Raw genomic sequence first — 25,584 nt, 5'->3', positions numbered from 1 at the left:
CCCCAAAGCCTAAAGTAAGACAAGACTGTTTAAACGAGTCGCACAAACTATTCAAGACTGTACACCCATAGGGCGCAGGATTTGTGCGCTCGATCAAGCGGTATACTATATACCGTACCCCAAGCCCGTATAGGGAAAATAAGTCAAAATGTATTTACCTGAGCAAGTATGAATCACAAACGGTAAGTGTAGGTAGCTTTTACTGGGCCTCCTAATCTGGAACAAAGGTTTATAATAACCTATTTGATTCCTAACGGGTCTTTTATTTAAGCCTAAGCTTTGACCGGTTAATTTTAAGGACGATACGGTACAAGCGCACGATTAAGCGAAAGACCGGATAGAATGCGATTTAGACCCGACAAGTTTGAATACTTGTATAATATGGGTATACTAAACACATTCTGGATTTTGAGATAAAAATGATAACGTTTGACCCGTTTCGGTCAATTTACGCAAACTAGTTACGTAAACCGAACCGAACGCAAAAAGGGCGTTACGGGTAGCCAAAAGAGTCACATGCAAGTTCCCTGATATAATACGCCTTAAATATGATATAATATCAGTAAGTTATGTTCTATTATGCCCCGAATGATTTTAAACTCAATTTATGCCTTAGAAGGGCATTTTGGTCATTTAAAAGATTATAAAAGAGTCATATTAGAAATCTGAGTTTCGGGTCTGGTTTATACAGTAAATATACTTCATTTAACTTATTATAACAGTAGGGTATGACCCATATACCAAACTTATCATTTAAAATCAAACTATGCACCGTAGGGGTATTTTAGTAATTTCACAAGGGCTAAAAATGCCAAAACTGGAAATCTGGGTTCATATACTTATACTTACTGTTATTATATGAAAATATACTAAATACATCAGTAGGTATGAATCTTATATGTTTAAAATGAGTATAACGCTTACCATGCGTTAAAAATGCTAAAAATGCGATTTAGAGCCGTTTCCGGGTTTTAATAAGAAAGCTGAGATTTTTACATTTCCAGAAGGCTCAAAATAATTTATTCAACATATAAAATCAGTAGAAAAAGGTTTCGGGTCAAAAGGATGTATAAAACTCATTTTATGGCTTAAACGGTCAAAACCGGTATTAACCGAATCGACTTAGCGACGTATGATCCGATCAGCCAAAAATTAAATAAAAATCATCAAAATTCCCAAAATAATATATAACATCAGTGGGTAAAAAGTTTTGTATCAAAACGTGGCCTGAAATAGGTTATACGCTAAATGCGCCGTTTATGTAACTTTAAGATATAGTTTTACGATATCGGCCATAACTCAAAATCTGGACCACTAACTGATCTCAAATTTCCGGTGCAAGTTTATATATTAGAAATAAAGATTTCTACTCTTTCACTTTTCCAAAAATCACGTTTTATATCAAAAAGGGCAAAATAGTCAACTTTAAGCATAAATCGGAAACATGCAAATGAATCGGCTAAGTATAGACTCAAGCAATAAAAATTCCAGAGGGTTTTACCAAAATAAAAATGGTTCAAAATATGCTCTAATACAAATCTCAAACATGCATGCACGGATCCGAATCGATAGTCTACGAAAAAGTCGTTCTACAAGACTTTCGGTTCCGATTCGTATTTATACTAAAGATTGTCGAGTTTATTATGATAAAACACATTCTTATAATCATTATAAGTTATTTTTGATGATCAAACTGATTGCATGTCATCTACATTACCATTTAAGCTATTTTTCGCAAAAACCATTTCTGTTGACTTTTTAATAACACCTTTGACTCGACAATTAGCATGCATAAAGTGGGAATCAGAGAATACCCTTTTGAGGGTTTGTTTCCCACATAAATACCAACATATCAGTGGTTTCAATTTGAGAAATGACTGAGTAAAACTCGTTTAATCGAAAAGTCAAACTACAAGAACAACGGTTTTGACTTTTACTAATAATCAAAGCAAGAACGAATTAGAGACTGATATAGAAGCTTACAAAGGTCCTAATGAAGCTTAGTTAACACTTAGAGTCAGCCTTGTCGTTCAGAATTGCTCCAGAAGGTCTTGAGAGCTTTTGCAAGTTGTGAGAGTTCTTTGTTGCAACAAGTGCTCAAGAAATGAATGAAATAATCTGATTTATGGAGGAAATTCAGAGGTTGGAGGGAGGTTACTATTGTCCTAGGCATGCAAGGAAGTTTATTGGTGCAAAAGGAGGTGCTATGAGTTGTTTACCACTTCAAATTCGGACCCAAATTGCAATTTTCGCGAAGTTCTGATGCTGGCGGGATCACGCGGCCCGCCTAAGGATTCCCAGGCGGGTCGCCTGGGGTCTGCAGGCCCAAAATTGTTTCAAACTTGGCAGCTTTGGTCCCTGTTCTTGCACGCGATGCTTCGGCTACTTATTTTGACTCGTAAACCCCCAAACTTGGTTTTTAAGAACCTTGGGACATTTACCAACATGGTAATGTTCTTGGATAACTTTGCGCTCAACCGAAAAGTCATGAAATTCGACGTTGACGCTTTTAGTCCCTCAAGTACGGTTTTGGCCATAACTTTCTCATACGTTAACGAAACTTCATGAAATTTTTACCACATATTCTAGTGAGTATATTTTAGCATTAAAAATCTTCGGGTCTGCCAAAAGTTCACTCAGAGGTATAAATTCAACATGTTGACACTTTTGGCCCCTATAGTTTGTAATTCCTCACTTTTGTGCAATTTCCGCGTCGTATGATCCATGAACCATCCGTTTAAGGTTATAAACATTGTGTAGGGTTATCATAGAGTCTATTTATCCATTGTTGACACTTTGGACCCTTACGTTCCATAGTTTTCACTGTTTGTCACTTTTAGTCCCTCTAAAGTTTGTTTTCACATACCGGAACCTTATGACACGTGTCAAGACATTATTGGACGAAATTTTTCGAGGTGTTACATGAGGGTAAGTTAGTAATTTTACTAATATATTAACCCACCAGCCACCATCACCTACTGAAATATACGAACTTGATAATTCTTAAGCTGATTACATAATGTGCTGATTCACCAAAATATATAAACTTCATAAATCCTACCATAGACCCAAAATACATCAAAGAATCATAATGCCTGATGCAGCAATTAGTATGGAAAAGTAATTGTGCGAACCCCTACCTATTAACCAAAACAGAATTGAAATTCTACCATTAATTGCATAAAACAATATTTATCTTATCAAGAAAATTTAGACGTATGGATAAGATGAATTATCAGAAGCTTAGGCTTTCGATCCTCTAAAATCCAACATCCTCATCAAACCTTAGCCCCAAATCCTCATTAAACCCTAACCCCAAACCATTGGAAGAGAGATACATGTACAGATCCAGTGGATTTCGTCAAGTTCTAGCCCCAAATCTGGTGGATGTCGATTCTGGCAAGAGAGAGAGAAGTGATTTCAGATCTAGTCTCACACTCTCTCCCCCATTTGATTCCAATCTCCTTCACCCCATCTTTTTTCTTTTTTCGATCCAAGCATGTTCACCGGCCACCTGATTTGTTCACCCTCTCATTATTCGATTCGAAGAGAAAGAGAAAAGAGAGAGAGAAGAGGCTTGGTGGGAGAGAGTGTGAGAAAAAGAGAAAGATCTTGGTGTCGTGGTAGCAGGTTATGGTGGGAGAGAGTGTGAGAAAAAGATAAAGAAGAGGGTTTATGGATTGTTATATATTATATTTTTTTTAAATTAAATAGATGGGTAAAATTAGTAACTTAACCTCATGTGCAAGGCACATATTATATTTAACTGAAAATTTTAACTATGTTAGTGCTAAAGGACCTACGGTGTAATGGTTTTTAAAAAGAAAGGACTGTAAGTGTAATTATTGAAGTTAAAGGGTATCCACTGCAATCCGATATAAACATAAAGGACGAAAAGTGTAATTTACCCTTCACATGCACAACAATCCAAAGCAAGAAACTCTTGCTAACTCTTCATATGTAAACCAAATGGCATGTGTTGTAAGCCATAATCGATATCAAATCAAAAAATAGTACAAGCTCAGAAGCCTTAAATGGCTGCAATAAAACATGTCATGCCCAATAAGAAGCCACATCACAGCCATAACTCTCAAATGAATAACGATTTATCTTCGTAGAGTACCAACTCAAGTTTATACGTCAAACAAAACAAAAACAAAGTTATCAAATCTGCTTTAAAAATAAGATCTCAGATGAACACAAAAGTCTCATTTTGATAGATAGCTACCCGGAAGGTAAACAAACTGGTCAAACTTAGTCAAAATAATGTAACCCGAAAACGGTGAACAAAGATTTCACCTTATAATTCCAAACACGAAACAGAACAATCAAAACAATAGAACACCACAAAGGTGTACGGCGGAAGCCGCCAAACGTTGTTAGGACGACATGCATACATGAAACCCACAAACATAAACAATCGTCGAAAATCTACTCACAGAAACCCAAAGTTGGAAAGTCCGATAACAAAAATCGGCCAAAAACAAATAGTAACCAAAGGGTTTACCAGTCAAAGATGTTACAACATGTTGAAATAACCACCAAATAACAACTGTCAGAGCTCAAAAAGGGGGGAGGGGAGCGGCGGCAGTGGTGGTGGCGGTGTACAAATGAAGCCCACACCAGTTAGTTAGAATGACATTGGTTTGGCCTTAGAAACCACTAAAGGTACAAAACCACAATGCATAGGTACAAAACCTATGTGCACATAAAACTTGAGTAAATTACAAGTTTTGTCCTTTATGTATACACCAAACTTCAAGTGGTGTCCTTTAGCGCAAAAGTTGACAAGTTATGTACTTAATGTTCCAAAATCTTGCACATTATGTTTAGGTCAAACCCAGTTAGATTTTTGGTTAAATCAAATTACAAAAGGGTATTTTAGTCTTTTTGTCTATTTATTTAATATTATTTAAAAGATAAAACAATTACTGTTATTATTATTATTATTATTATTATTGTTATTACTACACACTCTCTCTACCACTACCACCATCAACCCACCACCAGCACCACCATCACTGTGAACCCAACCCACCACCAGCACCACCACCACCGTGAACCCACCACCACCACCTGCCAACGACCCACTTCCACCACCACCACCACCATTCTTTTAAACACTTTAAAAACAAAAGCCCTATGTCTCTCTCTCCCTCTCACTTAGCACCACCATACACCACCTGCTAGCACTGCCACCACACTACATATTCTTCAATTATAAACACAGACGCAATGTTTCACATACATACAGTTCACAAACACACATTTTCAATAACAATAATAACAATAATAATAATAATAATAATAATAATAATAATAATAATAATAATAAAATCAAATAGATCTTATGCAGACATCAACAAAAAGCTGTTAAAAAAAATCAACAAAAACATCAAAATCTTTACCTTTTTTTCCTCACAGTTTCTCACATTTCAACATTCACAAATTAAACCATATCAACATCATCTTCATCCTTTTCCCATGTTTCAAAATTATCCACATTTCCTATATTTTCAAAGGGTTTTTAATTAGTGTGGGGAAGAATCCACCAAATTAGGGGAAATTATTAGTAGAAAATGAAACCAGTGCAAGGATTTTTTAGGTTTGAGGAAGAATCCACCAAATTAGGGGTCAAGCATGGAGAACGGGGTCTGGTGTGGATTCTGATCAGAGTCGGTGCTGGATCTGAAGAGCTGGTGCGGTGGTGGGAGGTAGCAGGTGGGGCAGTGGTGGGCGTTGGTGACGTTGGTTCGGTGGTGGTTGATGGAGAACAATGGTGGTGTTGGTTATGTTTAGAGTGGTGGAGGGTGGTGTTTATTGTCGGCAGTTGTGAAAAGAGGTAGAGATGGGGGTATAGAGAGAGATGTGTTGTGTTCTATGTAATATACAAAATTACAGATACATCATATATATATATATATATATATATATATATATATATATATATATATATATATATATATATATATATTGTTTAACAAAACAGTTTCTAAGGAGGTGAAATGATCAGAATGCTCTCATATACAAGGCACATGACTAGATTTAACCAAAAAATCTAACTGGGTTTGGCCTAAAGGACATAACGTGCAAGATTTTGGAACATTAAGTACATAACTTATCAACTTTTGCGCTAAATGACACCGCTTGCAATTTGGTGCATACATAAAAGACAAAACTTGTAATTTACTCTAAAACTTAAATAACTATAGATATAGCTCCTCAATGCCTATATAAATATACTTTCTTTGCTTGCATTATACTATGCCTATGTATATCGTAAATCTTTCTATACTAATAAACAAAAATCCTTTTTGGACACGTCTCATTCTCTGGTAATTTCTCACCCTTGTTTTTTATTTATCTCTTTTATTAAATAATAATAATAATAATAATAATAATAATAATAATAATAATAATAATAATAAATATCAATTTAACTAAATCTATTTATCTCTTTTGTTTTTATAATTTGAAATTGATTTGTTTTTTAACTCTAAAGTTTCAATCTTTGACAATTTAAGTCTAAAGTTTCAATCTTTGGTATTTTAACCTCTTTGATTAATTTGATTTTTCACTTTTAATTCAAAAGTTTTCATCTTTTGCAATTTAACCCCTTTAATTTTTTTTACTTTCAACCTAAAGCTTTTCATCTTTTGCAATTTAATCTCAACACTTTTTTTACTTTCAACTTTAGTCTCTTATATACTTTTCATCTTTCATAAGTTCTCCTTTAACGTGTCGTTCTAAATTTATGAGTTAACACGCCGCGACGTGTGTGTGGGGTTAAACGTTTTTTCATCTATTTTTTCCTGTTTGACATGTCCATCACAGCGCGTCTATTTTTCCCATTTGATAGGTCTGTCGTAACGTGCGAGTCAGAGATCGACTTAGTCATTTTTTTTCTCGGTTTTACACATAGGCTCGTGATCATGTGAGAAACATTTGTCTTTCATGTTAATCTAACATGATATATAACAAATGAATCCCCCGCCGCATTGTGGCGGGTGGTAATTCTAGTTGATAATATAAGTATACTTTCTTTGTTTGTATTATACTTAAATATATAGTTCGCAAAAATAAATAAGTTTGTTATGATCCGTATGTATTTTCCATTGCAAGTAAACCATACCAATAATAGTTTTACTATTTTTTACTTTAATCTTTTTATTATTTTATGTTAAAATTAAGTTTAAGCATATTTTTTCTTTTATAAGTTTTAAGATATCGTGTTTTATAAAATTTCGATTATGCTTTTGTAGCATGCCTATTTATATATTTGTCTGTTTTTTAAACAGAGTTCTGAGCAATAATGTATAAGTAATTGAAGTACAAACGTTCATGTTGTTAGACGAAATGGCACCGTTTACCTTTTATCTTTAACTTAATAACATAATTTAATGCTTTATAAAAAAATTCATGTATACTCTTCCGATGGGTTTCTTTTTATTTATGTTTCAATAAAAGTTTTGTTCAAAATTGGATCAGTCATATTATTGATTTTTTTATTCTTTACCCAGATGAACTGTAGTGATACCATGCGAACAACTTCGAAGTTGTATTTGCACTAGATTATGTTTTTGTGTGGTAAGGTGTAGCGAGTGTCAGTATCATATAGGGGTGCTAAATAGGTCGTGTTCGCGAGTTGGCGAGTTCAACCCGACCCGAACCCGAAAATATTAGATGAAACCGAACCCGAACCCGAACCCGAAAATTGTGCCATACCTGTGAACCCGAACCCAACCCGAATATTCGCAGGCTGATCCGAACCCGACCCGTTCAGCCCGAGTTTTTGTATTTTTTTATATCTTCTTCAGCGAATTAATATATTAAAATTAACATCTACTACAAAAACACAAATTTATATAATAAAATAACATTAAAAATCAGAAAATCTTATGTCAATTTCCCTTTTTAAGTTATAATTATAGCATAAAATGCACACCCAATTTAATTTATGGCATAAAACATATTGTAAAAAATATAATATAATAGAAATTGGTTAAACGGGTCAACCCGCCGACCCGACCGGGTTGACCCGAACCTGACCGGTTTAGCTAAACGGGTTCACGAATTCAACCTGAAACTACCCGAACCCGTTTAGACTAAACCCAAACCCGCGAATTTTGTATTAGGTTCGTGTCGTATTAGAAATTCACACCCCTAGATACCGATACCGTTATAAACAAACCTGATACCGTCTCAACAATCGGTATCATGTTGTTTCCAACTGAACATGGTACTGGTTTCAGTACTGTTGGAACAATCACTAATATTCGTTCTTATATTTTTCGATCGATCTAAAATATGATACCATTTTGGGTATATTACGATTTTAGTTTTTAGGTTTTCTATTTTTGTTGCAATATTGAGTGTCGATATCAATATCGTCGCGTAAAAAAAAGCAGATGCCAACTGATCCGTCAGAACGCAAGATAAATTTTACTAGTAAGGATGTAAAAAGGGAGACTTAATAAAAAAATTATAAAAAGAATTGGATTGCTATAACTTACCTTTATACAAAAATATTTAAAGACTTGATATAAACAAAAAATTCACTCGTAAATAGTAATATTGAAATATGTGTTAAGCCTCGTGATACCCATGTTCCATCGCACAATTTCTTCCATTGTGGTCAATGCTTGTGACTTGTACTAGCCAAGCACTTGTATTTGTTCCTTCACTGTTTATTCTCCAAATTTGGCTAAAAACTAACTAATCAACAAATAAATTATAACATCTATATTTTTCAAGGTTCTTTTGTTCAAACCCACACTATAAATCTCTTTACAAATCAAATACAATATTTAGCAAAATAAAATGAAAGAGTAAACTGCCATGTTTTGGTCCATGTGGTTTGGTCAATTTTGTCACTTTAGTTCAAAACTCAAACTTTTTGCATCTGGGTCCCTGTGGTTTCAGTTTTATTGCCATTTTGGTCCAAAAATGAAATCAGGTCATATTTGTCTTATAAAATCCTGTTATTTTGTCATTTTCTGCACGGACAAAATGATCATTTCTTTTTTATAAATAAATACCATATTTTATAAGACAAATATGACCTGATTTGCCTCTGAGAAAAATGACAAAATTGCAGGATTTTATAAGACAAGTATAATCTGATTTATTTTTGGACCAAAATGGCAATAAAACTGAAACCATAGGGACCCAGATGCAAAATGTTTGAGTTTTGGACTAAAGTGCCAAAAGTAACCAAACCTCAGGGACCAAAATGGTAGTTTACTCTAAATGAAAAAAAATAAGTACATCCTTCACACCACATAAAAAATAAACATTATCGACCTTCGTTAATCGAAGAACAAGATATAGAATTTCTTGAAAATTCTTCTACAGAACTAGCAATAGACTGTTTAGCATCGTAACTAAGGGTAGTACTAGCTTTAGTGTTAGAAAGTGATGCCGACGAATTGGTGGTGGTGGTCCAACGTCCCCCACGGCCTTGAAGCCCAGGCTTTCCGGGTTTAGGGAGGGTAAAGGAGTCATTTGATATCATCAGATGAAGAGAATTCATATCGGGCCTATCCGCAACAATGGCTTGGCAACATAACAACCCCATTTGTATGCACATTAATGCTTCGCTTGGGTTACATGTCTCAAGGGTTTCATCAACTAACTCCAACTGCTTCCCTGATTGGAAGAGCCTCCATGTCTGTACATATGGTGATCAGCTTTAGAAAAAAAAATCTGCAGTTATAAATAGTATGTATGTATGTATGTGACTAACTTACATAGGTCAAGAGATCTGACTTGTCAGCACCGAGCTGCCTATCGGTAACTTTTCGACCACTAACAATCTCCAAGACTAAAATTCCAAAACTGAACACGTCAGCTTTCACCGATAAATACCCGTGCATTGCGTATTCAGGAGCCATGTATCCGCTATAATCAGAAACAAAAACTTAAAAAGGTGAAGTTTAATAATAATCAAAAGGTGATCAAAATTTGAGAAGCAAGTTACTACTTACTGGGTACCCGAAATCCTGAAGGTGTTCAAATGTGTATCATCACCAGGAAAAAGTCTAGCCAAACCAAAATCTGAGATTTTGGGATTTAGTTTGTCATCCAACAAAATATTACTTGCTTTGATGTCTCTGTGAATAATCCTTACAGGGGCTTCTTCATGGAGGTAGAGGAGACCTCTGATAACACCTACAATTATTTGAAACCTTTGTGTCCAGTGCAAAGATGGAGACTTTTCCTTATCGAAAAGGATATAATCAAGGCTCTTGTTCGGGAGATACTCGTACACCAGCATCTTCTCAGGTCCTTGTACGCAGCATCCTAACAACGTCACCAAGTTTTTGTGCTGAATTTTCAGTAGTAATTTCACCTCGTTTGTGAATTCTCGTATTCCTTGCCTTGATGTCAGTGAAAGCTTCTTAATTGCTACTTGTTCACCATTGCCCAATACGCCCTTCAACAACATTTCAAGTGTGAGTGAGCAAATAACCGAATAGAGCTTCATAATTTCAAATTTGTTCCAAGTGTCAAACATAAGTTTAGTTCTCAAGTACAGATGATGTTATTAATGCAACCATGATTTATGACGATAAGTGAAAGAATCAGCCCTTACAATCCTAGCTTGAGATGCTCAAGAGCTAGGTAAGTGAATGATTCAGCCCTTCAACAATTCATTTTTAGTGGGTGGTAAAATGCTTAAAACTGAGTGTAGTTTTTATAAAACTTGGTTTTGCTATTCAGAGACGCAGTTTGTTGCACGTTTACCTTCTATTTCGATGTAATTTCCTTTTTGAGAGTCAATTGGTTAACCGAGGCAAAAGCCACTGAAAAATTTGGTTTCCATTCAGTTGTGGCTCAAAACTAAACACACCCCTAATTTAAAGATGTAATTTCAGTTTAAACGAATTGGAATGGTGATCCAGTAATTGTTCAATCTGAACACAAGTAACCTGTATTTTTATTTATGTAAAAAAACATAAAGCTTAACCGGCAATTAGAACAGTATTGCAAGATATGCCAATCAATCAATAAGCCTCTGTTGAAACAGAGTAATTAAATCCCAATTTCAGATCCAGCAAAAGAAGAGGATTTTGGGGAGGTGAAAATGTGGAATGAATGAATTAGCTACCTTGTAAACAGGACCAAAGCCACCATGACCGAGTCGATTGGAGTCGGAGAAGAAATCGGTAGCAGCTTGAAGAGAATGGAGGTCGAAAAACAAATCCCAAGAGTTACAGAGAGAGTCCTCACCCTCACCCTCACCGGCTCTTGTTCCGAACCTCAGGCAATCACGTAAACGGGAGAGAACACCCATCTCATTTCCCTACAACCATCAATTCCATTCAAAACCAAAATCATGTTGCTTTTTTCTTCCTCTTCAGGTCAAGTCAAGTCAACTGTTGAATATTCGTAATCATATTTCCGTATTAAAATCCAACTTTTACGCCAGCCCGTGGTATTTTAGGTGTGAGTAGGGTTGTAAACAAACCGAACGAACACGCGTTAAGGAAATAAAAGTGTTCATGAACATTTACCGAACGAGTTTTTATGTTCGTGTCCGTTCATTAATGAAATGACCGTGTTCACGAACACAAATAAATTTGGCGAACACGACGAAGGATAAAGGTGGATAGCCCAGAGAGTAACACCGGAACTTGAATCCCTTATCGTGGAACAAAGGTCGATCGTATTGGTCGATGTAAATAATGAGAAAGGAAAACAATGTGAAATGATTGTTAGGGTAATAAAATAAATAAAAGTTTAATAATATAAAAAAAAGTCTAGATAAAATATATGAAAGTACAAGAATCTTTAATTAAAACACAAATATACGAACATAAACGAACGCAAATGAAATGTTCACGAACAATTTACCGAATGTTCACGAACACAGTTGAACGAACGAGACCTCTGTTCATGTTCGTTCATTTAACTAATCGAATGAAATTTCTTGTTCATGTTCGTTCGTGTAACACCCCAAAACTCAAATTATTAAATTCGTTAGTATGTTACCTTGTGTAATTAGCTGAAGTACAATAACTAAGTTATTAAGCCTAGTTAATTGTATAATAAATAAGTAAAAGAATGAAGTTTGTGGCAATTGTGATGGTATGTTAAACTTGAGGGACTTAGGGTGCCAAAATGGAAACTTAAATTATTAAAACAAAATATCACACACGCAGAAGGTGTGTGTGTGCGTGACTTCGATCAGGAGAAGGAAAGAGGGGTGAAAACCCTAACCCTCAAGAAACCATCAAATTCAAAGGAGTTTTCAGCCCAAATCTACTGCATGAACAAGGATTCTCGATCACTCAGCTCTATAAACCACTTGGTAAGTTGTAAATTCTGATTTGGTGATTTTGTAAGAAGTGGGTTTTCGATCAATCCACGATTTAGTATGAAATTAAGCGTTATTATGTGCTAGAATCGTCATACGGAACATGTGTTATGCATGATTTTGTTCAATTAGGTATTTGGAGGTGAAACCCACCATGGATGATGGAAATGGCGACATGGGTATGTCACCCATGTCCAACCTTTGTTTGATTCTTGATATGCTATGTTGTATGTGACCAACTTGTTAATTATATTGAACATGGTATGAAATTGAATTGTTATTTGTATTTTGGATGATTGAAAACAAGAACTAGGAAGAAAAGTTTGAAGGTTACTTGTACATTATGTTTAACAATTAGTACGCGCGCCAAGTGTTCGATAAAATGCTTAGGTGAAAATTGTGACACCTGTGTCACTTCAACCATCATACGAATACCAAACCAATGAAATATTGTATTTCATACTTGTAATTTATATAAATATGTGTATCGTTTGCACATATCAATTCTTGTTCGATTTCGAGCTTTAAATCGCTTTTTGGAATATTATACGCGATCTGATGCGTAAATATAATCAGTTTAATGCAACAAACACTCCGGAACAGTGACATAGGCTTAACATACCTTAAATAACCTTTACATAACTTAGAAATAAGTTTTGGATGGTTTGGTGTGTCGAAATCAAGTTTATTCGCTTACGGGGACTAATTTTGACAAACTGCGAAAGTATGCCGATTCGTACTGTAACGAACATTCCGGAACTTGATCATAAGTTAAACATACCCTAAATATCCTTTACATAGCTTAGAAATAGGCTTTGAGGGGTTCAGTATGCTAAAATAAACTTATTTGATCAATAGAGACTAAAAGCGTCAAAAGTGCATAAGTTTGCATTTTCGCGCATATCTTACGTTCTGAATATACCCGGACATCCAAAAATTTATGTAATCATTAAAATATTTTATTTTAGTGATTGGCATGATAAAATTCCATTCGTCGCGCAATTTGGATCGTTTTTGCGTTCGTTACGATTTCCGTCGTAATTAACCGAACAACGCAACCGTACAACCAAACGAACCGACATCCGAGACATTTTTGAGCACATTTCAAGTTCCCTATACATTAAATTTATTTTAGAGCCTTGAAATGGGGTTAACAGGGCTTAAAAGTGCAAAAAAATCAAGTTTTACAAGTGCAGGGACCATTTTTGAAATTTCTGGCAGATACATTGAACTTGGTCCATTTTTGAGATTTTGATGGTTTTAACCCATGGTTTTGCACCCTATGGGCTGGTATTTGATGGTTTTACATGTTCCCATGGTATTCTAAAACCTTGGGCCCAAGTGTAAGGCCATGATTAAAGCACGGTTCTCGATAAACGATCTTAACGGTGGACCGAATCCTATATATACCCACCTCATTTTCATTCTTTCCTCACATATGATCTAATTTTCTCTAAGTTGAAGCTCAAATGCTTCATACCTGAGAATTTATAGATCATATCTTCCTAGCTTGGACCCTTTGTAAGATTCTTTCATTCTTTTATGCGTTTTTTTAAGCGGGAAAGTCAAACAGTGTTTGACTTTCTGCATTGACCAGTTTATGGTCAACATGAAGTTCGTTTGAACTTTGCAACGTGAGCGTAATCACGATGGTTATAGTCCCGTGTGACTATACCTACTGATTACCACGTTGATTAGGCGTAGTGACGAGTCGTAGTTTCGGCCAAAATGCGTATTCATGCGTATTTTGCAACCAAACTATTATTGGGTATCAAAACTGTTTGTTTTGATATCTAACTTGTTTTCAAACCTTGTTAAACATGTTTTAACATGTTTAATTCGTCATTTTAGGTTTAGTGCTTATATAGGGTCGTAAGGTAAGCGGTCTAAACAACCGCTTAGACTTTCGAACCCGACCCGTTTGGTCGATCATTAGGATCTGACCAATCACATTAGGTGACCATAGTTGCATAGGGAATAACCTTCCGAGGTTATACCTTATGGTCACTTCCTTTAGTTAGTTGTATGATAGGTAGTTTATATGCCTTAGGAAAATGACCAAAATGCCCTTTTTATGCATAATTGATATTTAAGCATATGTAACCCAAAATTTTTGTCATTTAACTGATTATGCAACATAATTAAACATGTTTAGGCATATAATACTTGTCATAGGACTAGTTAGGCGTTCCGAACGCGTTTTACGTGAACGACGCGTTTAAGTAGCGTAAGCTACCTAAACGGGTCGAAATGGGTCGTAAGCACTTAGGTTAGGTTTCGTTTTAGTATGTAGGCTTTGTTAACCCATATCATATGAGTTCCCACACTCATTTGGTTTACGAAACCTCATTCTATCCGATCTTCCGATTTAGGTCCGGTTTATTTACTTAGTTACCTATATTAGGTGCCGTTTGTTTTCCGTGATCCCTCTAGCTTTGCTTGGTGGTTATTCAAGACATCTAAGCAATCTCAAGTGAGTACATAGTCCCCTCTTTTACTGTTTTCAAATGTTTTGGGGTGAAGCATGTGTACCTATTTGTTATGTTCTTGTTTTCAAAAGTATAATTGATTATACATATTAGTACTTATCTTTAGATAAACTGAATGATTATTTATGGTTTAAACTCTAATTTTTCATAGATTATAAAATAAATTGTTAGATACTTCTTATTTTATGTTCACCAGACCGGTTGGTAGTATGATATAACGCTATAGGATTTGACACCCATTCCTGTTGTCATGGAATGTCAGAAACCGATATTTTATCCAAATAGGGATTGCCTTTGTGGTATTTCTATAGTCTCAAAGGTGTATTTTGATGCACCCAGGTCTGAATGAATTCTTAAATCACATTTTTATTATACATTTAGTTATACTCCCAAAAGTATAGTTTGATATGCTCTCATATATGATAATGTACAAAACCAACATATATTTTGTTAATTAATAAAACATAGTTTGATATGTTATTTATAAAACCAAAAAATAGTTTAATATGTTATTTATAAAAGCAAAACATAGTTTAATATGTTATTTATAAAACGAAAACATAGTTTAATATGTTATTTATAAAACCAAAGCATAGTTTAATATGTTATTAATAAAACCAAAGTATACTTTTGATATACTACTGAAAATTATTATTTTGACGACTAAAGTATATTTAATATACTATTTGTTTAACGATTTTGGAACTGAAATAATATTAATATATTATTTATTCGACTTTCTTAAAACTAAAGTATATTTTTATACATATATTACAAACCTTTTTATCAAAATATTGTTTTACAAACTCATTTTACTTAATTATTTATTTATGTATTATTCTGTTTTATTATCTGATTTCTTTTAAATTTTAGTATGATTTATAAAAGAAAATATTTTAAGGATCATGACTATTTTTGATTAAATATTTTCTAAAACTTATATATAAGTCATGAATCCTATTATAATAAAACCTATGTATCTCACAGGCATTTTTATGCTGACGTACCTATTTTTACACATGTTTCAGGTGCTGTTATGTGATGATTGTTGATGCATGCTATACATAGGATGGACTTTTGCCTTAGCGACTTTAAAACTTGAAAGATAATATTTGTATTTATCTGATTTGTAATAAAACAATGAGTTCAATAATTCAATAAAACGAAATTATTTAATCCATGGTTGTGAAACAATGATTCCGTTACAACACTCCCCGACGTTTCCCCTGCGATTTGTTGTTTTACATGGTCGGGGGGTGACAGAAAAGTTGGTATCAGAGCCAATGGTTATAGGGAATTAGGTTATTAGTAATGCTTTGACCTAGACTATAACCTTCCTAGGACCCTAACACAAGTTGTAACACCCCCAAAATTCCACCTGCGGAAATCCCGCGAGGCGTGTTACGCATCAGAGTTCGAGCCACCAATCACATTGAACCAATGGTAAATAATTAATAAAACATGTTATTAATTACCAAGCAAGTCTAATACCAACGTTAAATCCAAAAGATATGTTTAGCGGAAGCATAAGTGAAATAATATTCAATTGTTTAAAGTTCAAACCACCAAGTCAACTGTTTAATCAAAAGCCACGATCCATGACCACTCCAGCACTCCCAGATAGCAAGTCCATGTCTCTAACCTTAACGACCTGCAGCATGCAGACAAGTGTGTCAGACTACGCTGGTGAGTTCAAAGTTTTGTTAACGTGTTTTGTTACCAGATATATGTTAATGCGATTCAACGTTGCGATACGATGTTGCTCATGCTAGATACCCTAGGGAGTGTGCCCATATGTATCCGGGGAGTGTGCCCCTTAACAAGCCTAATGCTCCTAACCGAGCACTGGTAATGATCGATCCCATGTACAATAACCAAGACCCGATTTAATTGTTTACCCAGAGTTTCCCTTTCCAAATGTTTACCAGTTGTCCCAAACCACCGGGACGCATGCTAGAGAAATGCAATGAACTCACCTGGGATTGCTCGGTATGATACACGAAAAGGTTCAGTTAAGCTACAATGTGATCAACCACGTCCTAGCATGTTTATCATACAAGTCAGGTTTGTATACAAGTATTTCACGTATGTTCTACACGTATCGTAGCAAGTTGTGTACAAGTATTGACCATCGCATTCACGTAATAGCATAGCAGTTCAACAGCAGCTTCACAAAAACAAAGTCCAATTATGCGGCCCAATCAGATGGACTCGTAACAGTGTGCAGGCCCAATGACAAAGTGTACGTGTAAATGGTCTCGAGTCGAGACTAAGCTCTCGAGTCGAGACTAGGCGGTCTCGGGTTGTCCTGGTTTCTCAGTCTCGAGTCGCAACAGGGTGGTCTCGAGTTGTCACGTTCTAGTCGAGACTACACGGTCTCGAGTCGCAACCGGACCCGCAACCGTGGTCTCGAGTCGTGTTGTTATGTGCCGGTGTTGGTCTCGAGTCGAGACAATGAGTTTTCGACTCGCAATCTCTTGTCGAGACAAGGTGTGTAACTGACTTCCTGATTTGTAGTCCATGATTTCCGTAATAAGTTGTAAACAGATTTGGCAGTTTCAAATCAAATCAATTAACAGTTTTGCTATAATCCAAACGAATCAACCAAACATTTTTAACATCAAATCTCATTAACCCTAACATGATCAAAACATAACAATATCTAAACAACTCTTATAACTTAGCAATCTCAAAGCCAACCAATTCTAATACCCGACACAATGACATATCATCCGATTAGCATAGACATATAGCCGATTTAACAAGCATTCGGTTTAAAATCAACTTAACAAGAATCCGAACAACATATTGCAAGACATCCGATTATCATGTAAACATCCCTACCCATGAATTCTGACACATAATCATATACAATCAAATCATCGTCTACGAATAATCAAACACTAACCGGTTAAGAAAAGAGAATAATCCGAACAAGGAGATCTTCGATGGTGGAGGGTGTTCGGTTGCCTTGGTTCCGGTTGAGAGAGAGAGAATGTGTGTGTGTTCTAGGGTTTGTGTATGTGTTAGGGTGTTTTGATAAAGTGTGAGATGTTTACCACATCTCATATGTTAATCGACTAGAGGATGGGCCGAACCCAACATTGGGCCGCCCTTGCCCTTGGTTCCGAGTTTCGAAGTATGTGGGCCGAGTGACAGAGGTGTGCAAGTCATGGCACGGTGTTCGGCCCAAACGGGCTTGCGTGCATTGTGCGATCGGTTCGTGTAAACACATATACATTCATATAACATATCATACATTCAATTAAATAGTATAGCTCACATAAACACGTAACGTTACACAAAGTAGGTTCGAAATACGAGTTGTCACACAAGTTATCTTGTGTTTAGTTTTAAAACAATACCGTCACTTATCCTTAGGTGACAACCACAATAAGAACACAAATTTCGAATCCGCTTTGAAAACCAATCATCTGTTCTAGGATGATTGATTACTAGGTTTTGAACCTTCTAAGTTTTCAAAATCTCGTCAAAGTTTGGGTCTTATAATGTGAACACGTGCAATCTGGAAGGGTGGATGCCTGTACTCTGAGCTTTCTGTCTAAGGCTAGAGTGTTCGTACAAATCCACATAATCGGACCAGTCACTCTTACCTGGGAACTCTTAGGGTGAGTGTCCACTTATAGGCTAAAGCATGTCTTCGCGATACATTAATATGACCTACTTACTTTGATTAATCACCATCTCATTTGTTTGCCTTAGGTAACAAACAAATGATCACAATTTTTATGCATTGTCATTCTGTTTTCATTTCCCTTGTTTCCTCCCATGTCTTTCAATTTCTTCATGATGCCTCTTCATCGCAACAACACTCAAGTATCTGAACTAGGTGCTTCAATTGCCCAACAAATAGGCGTCGTACTCCAGAGGACCGTTGATTTAGCTATCACCATGACTCACCTCAGTGATGAAGCCGCACAAGGGAACTGCTCCTTGGTGCAATCAATGCAACCGTCATCATCCGAATTAAATACCCTGTTTCAAATGTACCCACTGTGGACGATGGGGACATTTGGTTAACATGTGCCGCTTTGCTGTCAAAAGCAAAGCTGTTGCAAATCTTGCCGCCGCTCAACCTCCAAATTCTGCTTCATATGTCGCCTTGGCATATCTAGTACCTCAACCTCATGAACTTTCTACCTTGTGTATCGACTTAAGCACGTTTAGTGCAAGGTTTCGAAACACCTCTCGTTACACAAATTCCAAAATCCAGATCTTTCTATCCTCATAATTAGATCCTTGTGGATAAATATCGCTCAAGTCGGAGCCCTTAATTGAATTATTCGTATGCCTTAATACGTATATTACAATTCAATAAGGACAAAGCTAAATTCCTATTAAGATCATCTCCATAGTTAGATTCTTGAAGATGTTTAAAGTGCCGAATGAAATCCACGGATTGGATTCCTGATATGCTTTAAATACCCGTGTCCAAAGATAACAAATTAATGATCAAGTTAAACAATTATGTGATTATATGTGCTTATGTGATTCCTTTTATGTCTTGTGTTTTTGTGTAATCTGAATTTTCGTTATCCAAATCCTCATAGAATCTTCCATATCTCGTATGAGGGATTCATAATAGGATATCCAAAGGTACTATCTTAAATCCTTAATGGACTTCTACGTTGTAGTTAAGTCCCTTGGATTATGAAGTACTATTCTGTAATTGGACCCCTTGAGTGGTCTAATTAAACAGATTGATCTAAAAATCTGGTTAGGAATATCATGTGATGATATAACTGAAAAGATCCTTTAAGTGGTCTATTTAAGGAGATCGTACGACAGTCTAGTTAAGAAGATCATGTGTTGATCTAGTTAAAAAGATCGTTCGTTGATCTAGTTAAAAAGGTCCTTTGGTGGTGTAGTCAAACCGCTTCATGTTTATTCAATTGATTTTTCCCCTACGCATTACGAAGTGAACTGTGCGGACTGTGCAAGGAATTACGTAATTCTGGATGCATACATAATTATGGAATTCAGTGCGCAGAAACCACAGCAACTTTGATCATGTGTTAAGACCTATAGTGACAAGAATAACGATACGGGAACAATGTAAAAAGGGGCATGGTGGATACGCCGCTAGTACTTCCTATATATAAGTGTTCCTTATTACATTGCGAACGTAGCGTTATTTAAGTTACTAGAAGTCCTGGACCTTGACCAATGTCATTTTATCTTACACTCTCCGACTCTGATTTCGAGCATACACAAGTTTCCTATGATAGTCTTCATAAGAAACATTCTTTTGTCCGTAGTTCGAAACTCCATGTTTTGTTACTACAAGGACTTCACTTTGATGGTTGACAATTTCGCTAAGAATCCAAACATGGCCCAGAGTTTTACTTAGGGTTCGAGGGATTCATTCGAAAGCGAAACCATCACAGTTGTCTTCACAAGTTTCCACTAAAATTAAATTTCGGGACGAAATTTCCTAAAGTAGGGGAGACTGTGACACCTGTGTCACTTCAACCATCATACGAATACCAAACCAATGAAATATTGTATTTCATACTTGGAATTTGTATAAATGTGTGTATCGTTTGCACATATCAATTCTTGTTCGATTTCGAGCTTTAAATCGCTTTCTGGAAGATTATACGCGATCTGATGCGTAAATATAATCAGTTTAATGCAACAGACACTCCGGAACAGTGACATAGACTTAACATACCTTAAATAACCTTTACAAAACTTAGAAATAAGTTTTGGATGGTCTGGTGTGTCGAAATCAAGTTTATTCGCTTACAAGGACTAATTTCGACAAACTGTGAAAGTATGCCGATTTGTGCTGTAACGAACATTCCGTAACTTGATCATAAGTTAAACATACCCTAAATATCCTTTACATAGCTTAGAAACAGGTTTTGAGGGGTTCGGTATGCTAAAATAAACTTATTTGATCAATAGAGACTAAAAGCGTCAAAAGTGCATAAGTTTGCATTTTCGCGCATATCTTACGTTTTGAATATACCCGGACATCCAAAAATTTATGTAATCATTAAAATATTTTATTTTAGTGATTGGCATGATCAAATTCCATTCGTCGCGTAATTTGGATCGTTTTTGCGTTCGTTACGATTTCCGTCGTAATTAACCGAACAACGCAACCGTACGACCAAACGAACCGACATCCGAGATATTTTTGAGCACATTTCAAGTTCCCTATACATTAACTTTATTTTAGAGCCTTGAAATGCGGTTAACGGGGCTTAAAAGTGCAAAAAATCAAGTTTTACAAGTGCAAGGACCATTTTTGAAATTTCTGGCAGATACATTGAACTTGGTCCATTTTTGAGATTTTGATGGTTTTAACCCATGATTTTGCACCCTATGGGCTGGTATTTGATGGTCTTACATGTTCCCATGGTATTCTAAAACCTTGGGCACAAGTGTAAGGCCATGATTAAAGCACGGTTCTCGATAAACGATCTTAACGGTGGACCGAATCCTATATATACCCACCTCATTTTCATTCTTTCCTCACACATGATCTAATTTGCTCTAAGTTGAAGCTCAAATTCTTCATACCTGAGAATTTATAGATCATATCTTCCTAGCTTGGACTCTTTGTAAGCTTCTTTCGTTCTTTTATGCGTTTTTTTAAGCGGGAAAGTCAAACAGCGTTTGACTTTCTGCATTGACCAGTTTATGGTCAACACGAAATTCGTTTGAACTTCGCAACGTGAGCGTAATCACGATGGTTATAGTCCCGTGTGACTATAGCTACTGATTACCACGTTGATTAGGCGTAGTGACGAGTCGTAGTTTTGGCCAAAATGCGTATTCATGCGTATTTTTCAACCAAACTATTATTGGATATCAAAACCGTTTGTTTTCATATCTAACTTGTTTTCAAACCTTGTTAAACGTGTTTTAACATGTTTAACTCGTCAGTTTAGGTTTAGTGCTTATATAGGGTCGTAAGGTAAGCGGTCTAAACAACCGCTTAGACTTTCGAACCCGACCCGTTTGGTCGATCATTAGGATCCGACCAAGCACATTAGGTGACCATAGTTGCATAGGGAATAACCTTCCGAGGTTATACCTTATGGGCACTTCGTTTAGTTAGTTGTATGATAGGTAGTTTATATGCCTTAGGAAGATGACCAAAATGCCCTTTTTATGTATAATTGATATTTAAGCATATGTAACCCAAAATTTTTTGTCATTTAACTGATTATGCAACATAATTAAACATGTTTAGGCATATAATACTTGTCATAGGACTAGTTAGGCGTTTCGAACACGTTTTACATGAACAACGCGTTAAAGTAGCGTAAGCTACCTAAACGGGTCGAAATGGGTCGTAAGCACTTAGGTTAGGTTTCGTTTTAGTATGTAGGCTTTGTTAACCCATATCATATGAGTTCCCACACTCATTTGGTTTACAAAACCTCATTCTATCCGATCTTCGATTTAGGTCCGGTTTATTTACTTAGTTACCTATATTAGGTGCCGTTTGTATTCCGTGATCCCTCTAGCTTTGCTTGGTTGTTATTCAAGACATCTAAGCAATCTCAAGTGTGTACATAGTCCCCTCTTTTACTGTTTTCAAATGTTTTGGGGTGAAGCATGTGTACCTATTTGTTATGTTCTTGTTTTCAAAAGTATAATTGATTATACATATTAGTACTTATCTTTTGATAAACTGAATGATTATTTATGGTTTAAACTCTAATTTTCAAAGATTATAAAATAAATTGTTGGATAGTACTTATTTTATGTTCACCAGACCAGTTGGTAGTATGATATAGCGCTATAGGATTTGACACACCATTCCTGTTGTCATGGAATGTCAGAAACCGATATTTTATCCAAATAGGGATTGCCTTTGTGGTATTTCTATAGTCTCAAAGGTGTATTTTGATGCACTCAGGTCTGAATGAATTCTTAAATCACATTTTTATTGTACATTTACTTATACTCCCAAAAGTATAGTTTGATATGCTCTCATATGTGATGATGTACAAAACCAACATATATTTTCTTAATTAATAAAACATAGCTTGATATGTTATTTATAAAAGCAAAACATAGTTTAATATGTTATTTATAAAAGCAAAACATAGTTTAATATGTTATTTATAAAACCAAAACATAGTTTAATATGTTATTTATAAAACCAAAGCATAGTTTAATATGTTATTAATAAAACCAAAGTATACTTTTGATATACTACTGAAAATTATTATTTTTACGACTAAAGTATATTTAATATACTATTTGTTTAACGATTTTGGAACTGAAATATATTTTAATATATTATTTATTCAACTATCTTAAAACCAAAGTGTGTGTGTATATATATATATATATATATATATATTACAAACCTTTTTATCAAAATATTGTTTTACAAACTCATTTTACTTAATTATTTATTTATGTATTATTCTGTTTTATTATCTGATTTCTTATAAATTTTAGTATGATTTATAAAAGAAAATATTTTAAGGATCATGAATATTTTTGATTAAATATTTTCTAAAACTTATAAGTCATGAATCCTATTATAATAAAACCTATGTATCTCACGGGCATTTTTATGCTGACGTACCTATTTTTACACATGTTTCAGGTGCTGTTATGTGATGATTGTTGATGCATGCTATACATAGGATGGACTCGTGCCTTAGCGACTTTAAAACTTGAAAGATAATATTTGTATTTATCTGATTTGTAATAAAACAATGAGTTCAATAATTCAATAAAACGAAATTATTTAATCCATGGTTGTGAAACAATGATTCTATTACAACACTCCCTGACGTTTCCGCCACGATTTGTTGTTTTACGTGGTCGGGGTGTGACAAAAATGATAAGTGAAATTTGTATGCTAGCAATGGATAATTATATGTAGAATGTGATAATGATGTAATAGCTAATAGGTTTGCAAAAAGAATGTATTTTGTACGGATTACAAGTGGGAAAATAATGTGATAAGATGATACGGTAAGATACTTGCATTAGAAAGTTGTACTACACGCGTTGAGGGTGTGATGCACATCGTATGTGGGATTAGGTGTTTGATCATAACTAGTAAATAATCATGTACTAAATATTAAGCATGTGAACTCACCAGCGAGTAAAGAAGGTGGAGTTATGTAAATGGGTTAATTTAGAATGTGTTGGTCAATTTGTAGGATCATGAAGAATTCGCATATGTAGGATTTACTATGTGATTATATGTGGATATAACTAGGTGACTGTTCGGTATGTGCGTCACCACATGAGTATGAAATGCACACGATGTTATTACTATGGTCTACCATATTAAGAATAACAATTTGAAGGTATACATGTAAGTTAGATCGTTGACTTTTAAAAGTCAACAATGTATGAATGTAATGGATGGGCTTTTGAACACAAATGTTAGAGTAGAGAATTAGTGTGTCATGTACTAGATGATTTGTGTGCTATGTATGATGGTAATCGAGTTACGTGAGATTTGAATAAGGTAACTATTGATATGTGTCTCATGTATGCGAAAATGTGACTAACGAAAGTCAAATAATGTGTAAATAAAAGGAAACGAATGTTTGTATGTATGATCATATATGATAACTTTGATACGAACGTGATGACATGTAAGGAAAGGAATCGTACCAATTTACTCAAGCACGGAGGACTAACGCGGCGAGATGAGGAAGGAAGTAAGCTCTAATGCGCACGCTTAAGGTAAGTGAATTCCGACTCACTTATTAGTATGTATAGGGAGTTACTTAATGCTTATAAATGTGAGAAGGTCATGTATGATTAATTAATAAATGGAAATACTAAGGTAGGAATGATTGCCGGGGCTGAAAGTAGCTAGTTACGTCGGAAATAAAATGGTGGAATCGAACGGGTCAAATAATGGCATGAAGGATCATTAAGCCTTTTTCTTATAATTCAGCTTTTGATGTGAGTTAGGATGGGGAACGAATCCGTAATTAAATTACGGACGCGCAGAAACAAGAATTACACAAAACGGATGCTTATCTCAAAAGTTATGTAAATTTCAAGTTGAGTTTTGGGGTGTTACATAGCTGGGCACTTTATGCAGCAGCAAAGGGAAGTATTCTATCGAAATAGGCCTGTCGCGCTACGCGAAAGAAATTCATTTTCACCATCGCGCAACGCGACAGATGTCGCGCCTCGCGAGAGTCAGTTAGCTGGTAAATCTTGTTTTTCTAGTTCGTTTCAGCAAGAATGTTCACTCAACAGTTGGAACGTTCACTCATCAGCAAGAGTGTTCACTCAACAGTTGGAACGTTCACTCGTCAGCAAGAGTGTTCACTCAACAGTTGGAACGTTCACTCGTTAGCAAGACTGTTCACTCAACAGTTGGAACATTCACTCGTCAGCAAAAATGTTCACTGAACAGTTGAAACGTTCACTCATGAACAAGAATGTTCACTCAAAGTATGTGTGGGAAAGAAATAAGCTTGGAGATATGTAAGTATATAGATCTACCTACATGTTAGTGACGGAATCCATAGGTAAGCATGAATAGAAATGAACATGCACGTAAGTTTGTACGTATGAGACTTATTTATATGGATGTTTGTGACTAGGATATGTTAGTAAAATTATATGGGAATGTAAGTGGTATGTAAGAGCTTGTACATATGTATGTGTGCGTGTACGAATGTGTATATATATGTCGGTGTATATGTTTGTGTACATGTATGATTTATGAATGTAAGCGTGTATGGATGTAATATGTTATGAATGCACGTAGGAATTAGTATACATATATGAATGCGAGAT

At 35.3% G+C, this 25,584-nt stretch overlaps 1 protein-coding gene and 1 long non-coding RNA gene across 2 annotated transcripts; both read right to left on the bottom strand.

The window, feature by feature from the left end:
- Positions 1–5,320: 5,320 nt before the first annotated feature.
- Positions 5,321–5,867, bottom strand: LOC118488948. The gene is made up of 2 exons (XR_004885392.1): positions 5,587–5,867; positions 5,321–5,508 (listed from the first exon to the last, which is right to left on the bottom strand). It is a non-coding gene; the product is annotated as an uncharacterized LOC118488948 (long non-coding RNA).
- A 3,358-nt stretch (positions 5,868–9,225) lies between these two features.
- Positions 9,226–11,366, bottom strand: LOC110921614 (cysteine-rich receptor-like protein kinase 10). Its single transcript, XM_022165963.2, has 4 exons — positions 11,111–11,366; positions 9,987–10,435; positions 9,750–9,900; positions 9,226–9,670 (listed from the first exon to the last, which is right to left on the bottom strand). The coding sequence occupies exons 1-4, from the start codon at positions 11,294–11,296 to the stop codon at positions 9,296–9,298; spliced, it is 1,161 nt and encodes a 386-aa protein (XP_022021655.1). The 5' UTR covers positions 11,297–11,366; the 3' UTR covers positions 9,226–9,295.
- Positions 11,367–25,584: the final 14,218 nt, after the last annotated feature.

Source organism: Helianthus annuus, chromosome 17 (assembly GCF_002127325.2).
Source record: "Helianthus annuus cultivar XRQ/B chromosome 17, HanXRQr2.0-SUNRISE, whole genome shotgun sequence".
Classification (NCBI taxonomy): domain Eukaryota; kingdom Viridiplantae; phylum Streptophyta; class Magnoliopsida; order Asterales; family Asteraceae; genus Helianthus; species Helianthus annuus.
This window is presented reverse-complemented; position numbering and strand designations above follow the sequence as displayed.

What these genes read in the sequence shown, in the direction of transcription:
- LOC110921614 (XM_022165963.2), bottom strand. Translation starts at nt 11,296, where the DNA reads ATGGGTGTTCTCTCCCGTTTACGTGATTGCCTGAGGTTCGGAACAAGA. An exon ending in TTCAGGATTTCGGGTACCCA is followed by an intron (nt 9,901 to 9,986) that starts GTAAGTAGTAAC and finishes TTCTGATTATAG; the next exon opens with CGGATACATGGCTCCTGAAT. An exon ending in AGTCAGATCTCTTGACCTAT is followed by an intron (nt 9,671 to 9,749) that starts GTAAGTTAGTCA and finishes CCATATGTACAG; the next exon opens with ACATGGAGGCTCTTCCAATC.